Source organism: Artibeus jamaicensis, unplaced genomic scaffold (genome assembly GCF_021234435.1).
Source record: "Artibeus jamaicensis isolate MK-2021 breed Jamaican fruit bat unplaced genomic scaffold, CSHL_Jam_final scaffold_916, whole genome shotgun sequence".
Classification (NCBI taxonomy): Eukaryota; Metazoa; Chordata; class Mammalia; order Chiroptera; family Phyllostomidae; genus Artibeus; species Artibeus jamaicensis.
Genome location: NW_026522059.1, coordinates 1740546 through 1753556, shown reverse-complemented (window position 1 = coordinate 1753556; position 13011 = coordinate 1740546). Strand labels below are relative to the sequence as shown.

Below are 13011 nucleotides of genomic sequence, written 5' to 3'. Positions count from 1 at the left end.
AGTGCCGTGGACAAGCCCCGTGGACTGCCAGGACGATGCTAAGCCCTCCGCTGCCCTGACTCCCTTGTCCCTTTCTGAGACTAGGTCACATGGAGGCTCCTGCCACCACCCTGTTCCCCCACCGCCTTCTGGGGCCGGGGTCACTCAGCGCCTTCCCTGTCCTGCTGGGACCCCCTCCTGCTCCCATCAGCCTAAGGGCTCTGTCCAGGCTCCCCCGGCCCCTGTCTGCGTCTGCCTTCCTGTCCGGGCCCTGCAGAGGGCCCTCAAAGGTCCCCTCAGCGAGCGTGCCATGGGCAGCTGTGGCCCTGGAGGCCGACTCGGTCCCGGGGGTGCTGTGCTCACCTCCGCTCTCCTGCCTGCACAGGAAGTTCGGAGCACCACGGTCGCCGTCTTATTTCTCCGGGTACCCACTTTAAAGATTAAAACGACGTCCAAGAAGGAGGTCTTCGAGGCGAACCTGAAGTCCGAGTGCGACCTGTGGCACCTGATGGTGAAGGAGATGTGGGCGGGGAAGACGCTGGCAGATGACCACAAGGTCCGGTCATTTGTGTGCTCCCTGGAGCTTGGCGGGGTGGGCGGGCAGCGTGTCAGAGTTCCCGAGACCCATCGAAGGCCTTGTTCCCTTCCTGCCCCGCGCCCCATGTCCGGGGGCCAGGTTCGGCGGGACCGGGGGGCTCCTCTCCTCTGCCACAGGCTTAGGGCTAGCGCTGGGGCACCCCGAGTCCCCCCACAGCGCCACGCCTGTGGCCAGGCGGTTCCGTGCCTTTGTTTACTTTGGGCCAAGCTGATGGCTTAGGTTATGGCACGGTCACGGAGGGGACCCAGGACAGCGGTGAGAGGTGGAGGAGATGGGGAGATTGTGTGTCCTGGGGAACCCGTCCCAGGCGGGCCCAGTGTGTGAACAGGGGATGCACAGGTGGGGGAGGTCGTGCGGTAACCACACCCGTCAGAGGTGTGTGCACGGCGTGGGTGTCAGGAAGGCCCTGCTCAGTGGGATGTCCCCGTGGTGGGAGGGGCTCCGCCGGGCCAGCGCTCGCGTGCTCCTGTGGGGAGTGGGCACCTCCGAACCCGGCTCCTCGGGCGGCTCTGACGGCCGGCCGCACCTGACCTCGGTGGCTCTGTGTCCCCGCAGGACCCGCAGTACATCCAGCAGGCGCTGACCCATGTCTTGCTGATGGATGCCGTGGTGGGGGCGCTGCAGTCACCTGGCGCCATTTACGCCGCCTCCAAGCTAGCCCACTTCGACCGGATGAGGAGCGAAAGTGAGAGGCGCGTCTGAAGTGGCCTTTGCTCGGGGCATTGCTTTCCCACCTGGGTCCCGTCCACACAGTCGTCTCCTGTCACTTCTTTCACTCTGTTCCCTGGAGCGAGGCCACCCTCCCCGTCCTGCACGCCTTCGACATCCCTGAGCGCTGTTGGGGGGGGGGGCTCCTGGGGCGTGTGCACGTCCCGTTACTGTCACTAGTGCTGTGACCACCCATGTGCACGTCTGTGTGGATGTCTCTCTGGGGAGGGCACTCGGGTGTGCAGAACGTCCTACTGTGAAAGTCAATCTCAGCGTTTATTCGCTTTGGCACTTCGAGGCGTCTGTCCCCGAGCTCCCTCCTGCGTCCTGTCCCAGAACCCCTCTCTCCTGGGGCAGCAGAGGCTCTGGCTGCCACCAGGCCTGCTGGGGCAGCTTGGGGGCATCACCCGTCTTAGTCCATGGGCGAGACCTGGAATGCAGGTTTTTCTGGTTTGGAGCGAGGTCGCACCGAAAGGCCAGCTTTGGCTGCTGGACCCCAGACTCACGCTGGGCCTGCGTCAGGGTCTCGGCTGGGCACCGGGAGACCCGTCAGGGCTCCGTGTTTTCCCGGGTGAGACGTTGATCGAGGCCCGGGTGCCTGTCCTGCGCTCACCTCAGTAGCTGGTGGTGGAAACTCCGAAAACTGAATCTTCCTGAGTTTTCACCCCGTGCCTGGCGGGTGTGTGTCCGGGGGTGAGGGTGACGCTGGCACGTCCCGGGTGAGGCGGGGGTGCTGTGAACACCTGCTCGTACCAGCGCGGCCCCAGCAGCCGTGTCGATGGCCCGGCCCCCAGCCAGGGTCGGCACCCTGGCCCCACACAGGGCCCAGGTCTTCACTGTCGGGGTGCAGCGCTCCCCGAGTGGGGGACGGCCGCCTGGCTGCGTGTTGGAGCCTGGAATACTGACTCTCGCTGTTGGCGTTTCAGTGCCCACGGCCGTTCCCAAGACAACTGCGGAGACGCTGCGGCACAAGATCAACCCTTCGGCTGGAGAGACTGTCCCCCAGGCCGTGGATGTCCTGCTGTACACGCCAGGTACATACATGACTTTCTTCACTCACAGGGCGCCCCCCTGGCTAGTGAGGCCGCCAGGGAGGGGCAGACAAACCACAAGGAAAAACCGGAACCCCCCCCCCCCCCCCGCAGAGCGTCCACAGGGAGACAGGCGGCACCGCGCCCAGGCCCTGCGGGAGCTGCCGCAGTCCTGGCCCCCGTGGCCTGGCACTCGCCGCCCCTGCCCCGCCACCCACGTCCGCCTCTGCCTGAAGCACCGCTGTCTCACCAGGGCCCAGGTGCCGGGAAGAGCCCGGCCCAGAGGGCACAGCGGTCCTCGAGGCGCTCACCTTTGTGTCCCGGGCACCCAGCTGGCAGCCGGCGCCTCGCGGGAACCTGGGCAGTGCCTGAGCTCGGCACGGGTGCCCTGCTGGTGCGTCGTGGCGGTTTCTGGGCCCACTCTCAGGTGGCTTTTCCCTTCAGGGCACCTGGACCCAGCAGAGAAAGTTGGCGACGCCCACCCCAAGTTGTGGTGCGCCCTCCACCAGGGCAAAGTGGTGGTCTTCGACGCGTCCTCCTGGACCATTCACCAGCACTGCGTCAGGGTGGGCGCCTCCAAGCTGGTGAGTGGCCGGGCGGCGCGCAGGCGGGCGGGCAGGGCGCGGGCGGGCGGGCGGGCGGGCGGCTTCAGGCCAGCATCCAGACGTACCTGCAGTTTGGGAAAAGCGAACGCCCCCTGGCCCATCACCATCTGGCTCCCTCTGCCCGGAAGTAGGAGGGAGAGCTTTTGTGCCCACCCTGAGTTTGTAACTTCAGCACGAGCTTGTTCCAGCCTCTCCCCAAACTTCTCATCTGAGCAAGCAGATAACGGCTTTAACCAGCACCCCCCCACCCCCTCCCCACCCCGAGGCCACACCTGGGTTCCGGGAAGCGCAGTGTGCCTTCCCGCTCACCCCGCCCAGGCCCTGGGAGCTGCTCGAACCTCCTTGGGAAGGAGAGCTAAGAATGATTGACATCAAATTCGCATGATACTGTAGTCGGTTGAGAAACCTTAATTCTTTCAGTTTTTACACTGATTGTTTTTTGAAAAGTAAATAAAAGTAAGTTAATCCCCACCCTCCACTCACTCACACCCAAGCACGGGCGTGGGGCCCAAAACCTCAGCCGCCCCCCTGCTGCCCAGAGACGCCCTGAGGCCCGCTCCGGCCTCTGAAAGCTGCTGCTTCCCTCCCACACCGGGGCACCGGTCACTCACTCGCACCAGGCCCTGGAAGTGGCCCAGGCGGGGCCGGGGACAAAGGGACAGGACCCCAGACAGCACATTGAAATCTTCCTGAAAGTCCAGGATCCGTGCTGGAGGCCAGACGAGGAGCAGGGGAGACTGAGGAAGCCACTCTCACTGTGACTGGGGTGGCGGTTCCTCCCCATCACGAGCACCTCAGAGACGCTGCTTTAGGTGTTGGGGGAGCTTTTAAAACCCTGGTTAAAGGGAAACCAGGAGACTCCCGTCCTGATAGCGGCTGCCGCCCCATTAGGCCAGGCCCCGCCGAATTCAGGCGGCGCGTCTCCTGTTGCGAGGCAGGGTCCCCCTCCTGGCCCCCTGGCGGTGTTCTGTACCGTTGAACGGGAGGGGACCTGGGAAATGACACCGAAACTTGAAGTTTGAGGCAGTTTACCTGAAACACCCGTGGGCCACCATGACCTGACGTGTTACTGGGATCGCGCTGAGCCTCCGGTAGCTGCTTCCGCCGAAAGGGCAACAGGAGTCTTTTCCTTTCGTGTTTACTAGTAAAATTAGGACGACTGACTTCTGTAAGGTCTCTCTTCTGAGTGAGAGCTAGGGGACAACTAACTCACAACCGTCGCCCACTGATTTGGCGGGAAACCGGCCCCCACCTCCTCCACGGGGTCCCTTTTACTCTGCGAAAATGGGGGATGTTTGCTCAGTTTCCTGTCCGACGCCGCCCGTGTCCTGGGGAGGACAGCCGGTCTGGCGTGCACCGGAACTTGGACCGGCTCGCTGGGTGTGTCCGGCGAGGACGGTGGGCAGAGTGGTCTCTCGCTGCGTGGGGCCCCTGGAGAGGGCTCCGCACGGCAGCCAGGGGCCGACTCAGACTCCCCCGCGTCCCACAGAACTGCATGGCCCTGGTGGAGCAGAGCCAGGTGTGGGTGGGCTCCGAAGACTCCGTCATCTACATCATCAACATCCACAGCATGTCCTGCAACAAGCAGCTCACTGACCACCGGGCCAGCGTCACGGGCTTGGTGGTGCCGGACGGGCCTGAGGCGCCCAGGTACGTGGGCTCTGCAGGAGGAGGGCGTCACCACTGTGGCTGGGTGTCTGCAGGGCCCAGGCTGGCGAGTGACGTGGGTCTGGAATCTGTGTCGGGTGACGTCCTTGTCTGCTTCTGGTCTTGGGTCAGAGAAGCATGTCCTGTGGGAACAGCTGCAGGCTTTTCCTCGGGCCCCCCAGCCTTCTGTGCCACCCTCTCCCTGTCCCCAACTTAGTTTCAGAGGGGCTGCCTGCCCTCCATCAGCCAGGCCACACCAGGTGGACGGCAGATCCGAAGGGTAAGGGCACTGGCTAGAGTCCACCCTCCCTGCAGCTGCCAGTCACCAAGGCCTGGGCGACCACTCAACTTGAGCTTGGGGGGCTGTGCGCTCTCCAGCCCTATTACGTTTTATCTCCCAGCCCGCCAGCCCCTGCCCAACGGGTTACATAGTGAGTAAAGCTCCTCGCCACACCAGCCGTGTGTTTGCTGCCCTGGTGGGGAGGCAGCTTCATTCCTTTTCTGGATTGAAATATACACAGTGCTTCTCAGAGCTCAAGCAAAATGCATGTCTGTACCTCCAGCCAGGTGTATTCGTGCAGCATGGATGGGACCGTCTTGGTGTGGAACGTGGGCACGCTGCGGGTGACCAGCCGGGTGCAGCTGCCGGGCGGCAGCCTCTCGGCCATCAGCCTGCACGGAGGCTGCCTGTGGTGCTGTAAGTCCCCCTGCCGGCCGGGGACCCACCCTGCCCTCGAAAGAGGAAGCTGCATGCACTTCCAACTTTGACTGTAAAAGCTCCCATCTTCTGAGGCTCTGGTCCCTTCTCGGAACCCCCTGCTTCCCCAGGCTTCCTGCCCTGGGTGCATCTGCGCCCCAGCCAACGGGGCGCCTCCTGCCCCCCTCCTCCTCCGCCTTGCATCTTCCGGGGCCTGCGGGAATGGCCTGTCCACTCGTCTGACCCTGAGGCTCCCTCCTGTCCTCTCTGGCCGTCTTTCACCCGGCCCCACCCCGTCTGCAGGCACAGGGAACAGCATCGTGGTCGTGAGCGGCTGTCTCCGTCAGGAACTGAAGATCGACGGGGGCTTCCAGGACAGGAGCACCTCCTTTGTGGCCTTCCAGCTCATCCCCGAGGTACCAGCGGCGTCCGTGTGCGTGGCCGCGGCCCTGGGCCAGTGCGCGCCGGCCACACTGTGACTTCTGCTCCAGCAGGCGCAGCTGTGGGCGGTCTGCTCGGGCTACGACGACATCTACGTCTGGGGCCTGGAGGACCTGGCCCGGCCCCCCGGGAGGGTCCACCTGCCCGACTGCTCCGAGGTGCACTGCATGATCCGGGTGAAGAGGCAGGTGAGGCGGGGGCGCCGCCTGCCGGGCAAGGTGTGTCGGGGCTGGGCCCTCTCCCCTGGGGCCGGGCTGCACGGGCCTCACGCCCCATTTCTTCTGCAGATCTGGGTGGGCGGCACGGGCCTGTCGCAGGGGAGACCCAAGGGGAAGATCTACGTGATCGACGCGGAGAGACAGACGCTGGAGAAAGAGCTGGTGGCCCACGCGGACACCGTGCGGACTCTGTGCTCGGCGGAGGGCAGATACGTGCTGAGCGGCTCCGGCGGGGAGGAAGGGAAGATCGCCATCTGGACGGTGGAGTGAGCGCGGGCCCGCGGGAGCCCGGCTCTGGGAGCCTGCGCCCTGCCCCGCCCGCTGGGTGTGCCCACGCAGGTGCCTGTACAGGTGCCTCAGGGAGGGTCCGGTGGTGGCACCTTTCCCTTGGGCTTTCCTGACTCAACCGTGTCAGGCTGGGGTGCTTCTGGGCCGGCAGCTGGATCGACTCTGTGCTGGTCTCTGTGGAGCAGGTGCCCATAGATTGTCCAGAAAGGTCCAGAATCCACAGCCAGAGCCAAGTGGAAGGGACTGAACCAGATCACACCTGGCCGCAGGCTTGACGCCTCCGGCTCCTCCCGTCCTCCTGTCCTTCATCTGTTCCGTTGGCCCTCGCTCCCTGAGCCCAGTCTCACGGCAGCCCCGCGGCCGCACACTGTCCTCCTGCTCCGGTAAAGCTGGGGTGTCTGGAAGCAGCCACTTGGTGGCACCCTCACTGTCCCCCATCAGAGCAGGTGACGGCGGAAAGGCTGCCCACGCGGGTCGGGCAGCAAGGACGAGCTCTGTGTTTTCTGTTTTTCTTGGTAACTAACGCAACATTTTTGTAATGAAGAAACCCAGGGAGACTTTTTGTACCAAAGATCGCAGGTGAACCTTCCCTCTGAAGCAGCCTGTGCCCCGCAGTCCCCAGCCAGGCAGCCGCCACGAGCCCCTCAGCAGAGGCTGCTGAGCACCGCCCCTGGGCGGCGTCTTGGGGGGTGGGGCGGGGCGGTGCCTTATTATTTAACTACGGATGGTCCTGTTGACTACAGATAACCATAAAGACCGTTTGCACATTTTACTGTAGTACCGAGGTTTCATTCCCTAAGTGTGCAGGAAGCACGGTTTGGCACGGGGCCGGACGCGGGGGCGGGTGGCCCACCGCCGCACCAGCCCTTGCTCGCCCTGAGGTCTCTGCGGTGCATGTCAGGCCTCCAGGGAGAACAGCGGCCAAGCCTCTGGCTGGGTCCGTGGGGCGCAGGCCCTGAGGAAGGTCCTGGCCCCTGGCTGGCGTTTGGGGGTGTTCCAGGTCCGGGGTGCGAGGGACTGCCAGGGCACCCAGCTCCCCCAGGTTTGCTCACCAGCTCCTCGGACGGCTTGGCCAGCAGCAGAGGGCGAGGGCTGCTTTATGCTTTTGTGTAGATGTGACAAGTTCCGGGAAAAGCCGTTGGAAACATTATTTAGTGCCAGCCCCTATGTCACCAGGTGTGGCCACCTTGTGGGCGGTGAACTACCACGCACTGCACACCGACGGCCACCCCTCCCCCAGCAGGAGCCGGTGGAGAGACTGGAAGGTCACGGGCCCTTCTGGGTGGGCGCCCCCTGCAGCCGAGCTCCCAGCACGTGGCTCACCGCAGCTTCTCCGTTGCCTTCACTCCGGGATAATCCTGAGATCTTATCTGCCAGTGACTGCATTTAAAACAGCAAATGCAGCCCTGGCTGGCGTGGCTCAGTGGACTGAGTGCTGGCCTCTGAACCGAAGGGTCACTGGTTTGATTCCCAGTCAGGGCACATGCCTGGGTTGGGGGCCTGGTCCCCATTTGGGGGCACGTGAGAGGGAACCACACATTGATGTTTCTCTCCCTCCCTTCCCCTCTCTCTGGAAATAAAAAGGTCTTTATTAAAAATAAATAAAGCAGCAAGTGCAGAAGAACCAGGGGCTAAATTTTAGGCCACGGTGTTTTAAAAAACAGAAAAACCAGGACTGAGTGGGCCACAGCAAGTGTGGGGTCTGTATTTATGTACCAAGGGTCTCGGTGTGGTGGGGTGAGGGTGGGGCTTCCTGAAATGGAGGGGGCACCTTTGTGCCTTGGGTGAGTCCTCTGTGCTTTGCAGAGACGCTGGGGTGCGTGGCCTGTCGTGGGAAAGCCCCAAGTGAGCTGGGCTGGTGGGGCAGGTGCGGGTGCTGTCCCTGCCTCGGCTCAGACTCCTGAATTGAGTCTGCATGGGAAGCGTTTACCTGCACCTGGAGGCCTGCGGCTTTCACACAGTGGGAGACCCACACCCAGGAGAGTGATCGCCGCAAGGTGATCACGGGGTCGAGTTCTCACCACGGGCTCTGGGGGGCCGGATCACGCAGGCCACTCTCAGACGACCTGGGATTGGGCTGGATGTCACCGGGACGTCTGAGTTAAGAGGCCCTGACTCATGTCCTTCCTGGGAGGGTCCTCAGGAAAACGAGGGTGGTTTCTCTGTGTGGCTGGGAAGCCAGGCAGAGGTGCCCCAAAGTCTCTGCTGCCTGCAAACACCTGCATTTCTCAGCAGTGCCAGGGGCGCCCTGGGGTGGGACGTGGAGCTGCCCACGCCACTAGCTCAGCCACCACGAGACCGTGAGCAGACACGGGGCTGGGGGAAGCTCTGGGTTTCTGAGGCTTGGAACAGAGGCGGTCCGGGGCCTGGGCCAGGCAGGTGGACTGGGTCCCATCCAGGTCCAGGCCTAGCTGGGGACCTGGACACATGACCCAGCCCCTGCAAAACAGAGATAGCTCCTTCCCACAGGGTAGGTGTGGGGACGGAGGAGGAGACCCCACTGCCGGGCCCGTGGGCAGCTCAGAGAACGCTCCACCCCGGGCGGCGCTCTGGGGCCTCCCGATGACACCGAGCGTGGACAAAGACACAAGAGCTGGGGCAAGTGGAGCGGTGGCCCCACACAGATGGGTCCCCGTCCGAGCCCAGCCCGGCACCTGTGAATGCGGCCTGGCTCAGCCGGCGGTCCCCTGCAGGCACAGCTAGGTTGGATGTCTCGTGGGGCCTGAGTCCAGTGTCCTCGGTGGAGGGGACCAGAGACAGATGCGCAGGGGAGAGGCCCGGGACATGGCAGTGACACAGGTGTGCGTACAAGTCAGAGCCACAGCATCAGGCACTGGCACCCTCGCGCGTCCCTGCGCCTGGTCACCTCGGTTCAAAGCCGAGGTGGCAACGGAGCAGCTGTTGGAAAACAAGGGAGCCACACAAATGGCCTGGGCTGGTTTGAGAACCAGTAGAAAACCTGAAAAGCCTTATTTTCAGTGAATTTAATTCCACTTAAAACCTTCCCATGAAGAAAACATGACATAAGGATTCACTGATGAGCCCTGGCTGCTGCGGCTCAGTGGATTGAGTGCTGGCCTGTGAACCAAAGGGTCAAGGGTTCGATTCCCACCCAGGGCACATGCCTGGGTTGTGGGGCCAGGTCCCCAGTAGGGGGCGCTTGAGAGGTAACCATACATTGATGTTTCTCTCCTCTTTCTCCCTCCCTTCCCCTCTGTCTAAAATTAAAATAAATAAAATCTTTTTTAAAAAGTCCCTGATGAGTTTTTCCAAACACAGGAATGAGGGCACTGAGTGCTCCCTGTCTCGCTGATGAGGCCACCGTAGCCTCGCCACCGTAGAGCAGATGAGCAGTCACTGAGAAAAACAAAGAACACACCCACTCCAGCCCAGCAGCGTCAAGGGCACGACCTGAAGGCCAGGTGGCCCCGCCCTGGGAGCGCAAGCTGGGTGCGTTGCACCTTCATGGGCTCAGAACGAGAAATCTCAAGTTCACGTCAGTAGATTCAGAAGAGCATTTGACACAATTCAACGTTCATGTGTGATGAGAGCCCCCAGCAGACTAGGAAGAAACGTCCTCAGCGAGGTCAAGGGCGGCTGCAAACCCAGAGCACACGCTGCCCCTCGGGACGACAGACCCAGCCTCCGGGCGCTGACTGGGACCTCGCACTCACCGAATACACGGCAGCTGAAGGACTTGCAGCCTTAAAGCTCAGGAAGAAAAACCAACCAACTATAGAACAGGATGGAAATCACGTTAGACCTCTGTCGCCACAAGATACACAGATGGCAGACAACGGTAAATGCGCCTGCCACCTAAGGCAATGCACACAGAAGCACAGTGACTCACCGGCACCTCCCCAGGGCACGGCCCACCTTGCACATAACGCCACTTCGCTGTCCAGGGTGCGGGCCAGGACAGGCAGCACACGGGACCCCGCACTGCTGAGCGAACGCACAATGGCGCGGCCCCGTCAGAAATCCGCCCGGCAGTTAAAACTCCTGCAGTTTTAAACCTCCGTGAAGTCTTGTTCACAATCACCAACACCCAGAGGCCATCAACTGTCCGAAGAGTGTCCGGCCAGGGGTGGCGTGTTCAGTGAATGGGACAGTGCCGCCCAGCGGGGAGCGGTGCCGCCCAGGAAGCGTGGGTTGGCGGCAGCGCACTGTGCAAGGGGAGCCGACCGCAAGGCCGCAGGCGGGGTGGCTCCCTTCCTCCCACACTCCAGAAAGCGCGCAAACCGCAGAGACAGAAAGCAAATCGCCCCTGTCACGTGGGAAGGAGGGCACGAGGGGGACCTTCTGGGTGATGAATGGGCCGCTGCGATGAGTGCTTGCAAGTCCTCACGGGAGCAAACGCTTTCGAGTGGGGCTGTGCCCGAGCTCTGCGTGGGCTCGCCTTGTGAGCGACTGCAGCACAGCCGTGGTGGCGGCCACACACGGAACACGGCTGCCGGAACTCACCGCTCAGAACGGGTCCTGTTGCTTGTAAATTACACCGCGATAAAGTTCGTTTTTTAAAAAGAAAAAAAAATCACAAAAAGAAGCAAATCACTATTAATCCTGAATCACACGCTTAACTGAAGCACGGTGCCGAAATCAAACAAGACGCCCCATCTCCACTCACTCCAGGCTGTGCAGACTCGGCCAGTCTGGGTCGCCTGTGCCTGTCCCGGGAGCTGGCTGGGCGCTGCAGTCCTGGGCCTAGGTGGGCATGTGGGGTGCCAGCTGCCCGCACACCCCCTAGGGGGCCTCTCAGGCCTTCCCGGCTCGCAGGGTGCAGACCCGGGCTCCCTCTCGGGTCCGAGTCCGGCTGCTCTCCAGGACTCCCGACTGGTCCCTCTGAGAGGCCCGCTGTCCTTGAACGCGGGCATGGTCCCAGTCCTTCCCAGGGGCCTGAAACAGGACACTGCCGGTCCGTCCGCACCCCCCCCCTGCCCCCCCGTGTCTCCCAGAGTCCCGATCCGGAAGTCGCAGTCTCCTCTCCACATCGTTGGCAGAACCCGCTCGGGTCACCAACTGAAAGGCACTGTGCGTGGGCATCACAGACATGGCGGCCCAGTGGGGTGGGCCCCTCCCACGAGGAGGAGGAAGGGCCGCTGGTTCCATTCCTGGGCCTGCGCTCGGGGTCAAGTCCCCAGTTGGGGGTCTGTGACGGGCTACTGACCGATGTTGCTCCCCTCCCTTCCCTCCTCTCCAAAAGTAAACAAAATCTTCAAAGGAGAAAAATATTTCCCTTCACCAATTTTTTTCCCACTCTACATACACCCCACTTGAGGTCTCCTGTTCGACCCAGACAGACAAACCCAGCCGATGGTGAGATTTTAGAATGAAAGACGAGATTTAGACACGAGGTGGAGACAGATGACAGACAAAACAGAAGAAAGTGTTTGTTTTTTAATAAACACAAAACCTGAGAGCAGAAAACCTCTGTTCACACGCATAAGATTGTAGTCCATCTACCTTGCAAATAAGATGATCACTGTGCTGAACAAAACCAGACGGTAAACCTAATGTAGCGTGGTTCACTCTGTGTTCTAAAACACGGTTTCGGCCCTGGCCGGGTGGCTGGTTTGGTCAGGGTGCCGTCCGTGGGCCGAGAGGTCCCAGTCGGGGCGCGGGTTTCGGGTTCAATCTCGTCGGGACGCAGGCGGGGAGGCAGCCGGTCCAGGTTTCTCTTACATCTATGATTCTCTCCCTTTCTCCTTCCCTCTCCCCTCTCTAAAAAGAAATAGTTTTTAAAAAAGTCAATAAACATATTCTCAGGTGAGGGTTTTTTAAAAACCCGTTTCAGCCCTGGCCCGAGTGGAGGCGGAGGTGAAGGCCTCGGGTTGAAGGGGTGCGGGAGCTGATTTCCTGTTACCTGCAGCCAGTAGCCCTGAGGGGCCACCGGGCGAAAGGTGGGGGGCTGCCCCTGGGCAGGAGGGGCGCCGTGAGTGGGCCTGGGTGGACACAGGGGGCGCTGTGACCTAGTGTCAGCCAGGCGGATGCCACCAGTCCCCTGCACCACAGGACAGAAACAAGCGGACCCCCTTAGTCCCCACAACAGGGAGGTGGGGCTGAGTTTGCCTGCAGGGTGCCCAGGTCACAACACGGGGTCCAGGCACGGGGAGGATGATGGGGTGGCCGGATAGCAACACTGTCCCCAGCCCCGGGTTTTGGGCAGACCCCTCTCCCTTCCACCTCCCTCCCGAAGTGCCCACTGCCAACCCAGAGTTCAAATCTCACCAGCTGTGCAACCCGGGGCCAGTCTCAACCCACTCTGCTTCCTGGGGGTGGGGGTGGGGGTGACAGCCACTTCCCGGGCTCTGCCGCACACGCGTCCTGTGCCTAATGGCGCTGGGCCACTCAGGATACAGACTGGCGGAACCAGGGCCCCCGTTCTGGCCCTCCCTCGGGCCTCTCCACGGGCAGCCAGGACCTCACCGCCCACCCACCCTGCCAGCCCTGTGGCTGCACCTGCCTGGGCCACGACAGGGCCTTTGGGGGTGACCAGCACAGCCAGTGTGCTCAGTGGGTGGGTCTCACTCCCAGCTGGCTTGGCCTGAACCCCCACCTGAGCCAGGTGACCTGGAAGGGCTGGGGCTGAAGGTGCCTGTGCTGGGGGTTCAGACAGGGGCACCCCAATTGTGAGCTGAGGGACCTCTGGGGACACATACAATGAGACCACCCACAGCCCTCGGCTCCAGCCTGGGGTGCACTGCCCTCCCCTCCCCAGGTGGGACCAGCCCAGGCTCCAGGATGGAGCGGCATGCGAACACACACACACACACACACACACACACACGCACACACACAC

The 13011-nt window shown here is 62.3% G+C and overlaps 1 protein-coding gene across 6 annotated transcripts in view; it reads left to right on the top strand.

The window, feature by feature from the left end:
- Positions 1–6984, top strand: part of DENND3 (DENN domain containing 3) — a 28402-nt gene extending 21418 nt beyond the window's left edge. The window contains exons 15-23 of one of the 6 annotated variants that reach the window (XM_037166677.2): positions 365–535; positions 1133–1262; positions 2212–2319; positions 2761–2900; positions 4411–4571; positions 5132–5265; positions 5569–5681; positions 5760–5894; positions 5994–6984. In XM_037166677.2, the coding sequence (XP_037022572.2) occupies positions 365–535; positions 1133–1262; positions 2212–2319; positions 2761–2900; positions 4411–4571; positions 5132–5265; positions 5569–5681; positions 5760–5894; positions 5994–6194 (1293 nt within the window). In that variant the 3' untranslated portion in view covers positions 6195–6984. Of the gene's footprint in view, positions 1–364; positions 536–1132; positions 1270–2211; positions 2320–2760; positions 2901–3186; positions 3378–4410; positions 4572–5131; positions 5266–5568; positions 5682–5756; positions 5895–5993 lie in introns of those variants that run through there. The other 5 variants (XM_037166676.2, XM_037166678.2, XR_005085475.2 and 2 more) reach the window with 5 other exon arrangements.
- Positions 6985–13011: the final 6027 nt, after the last annotated feature.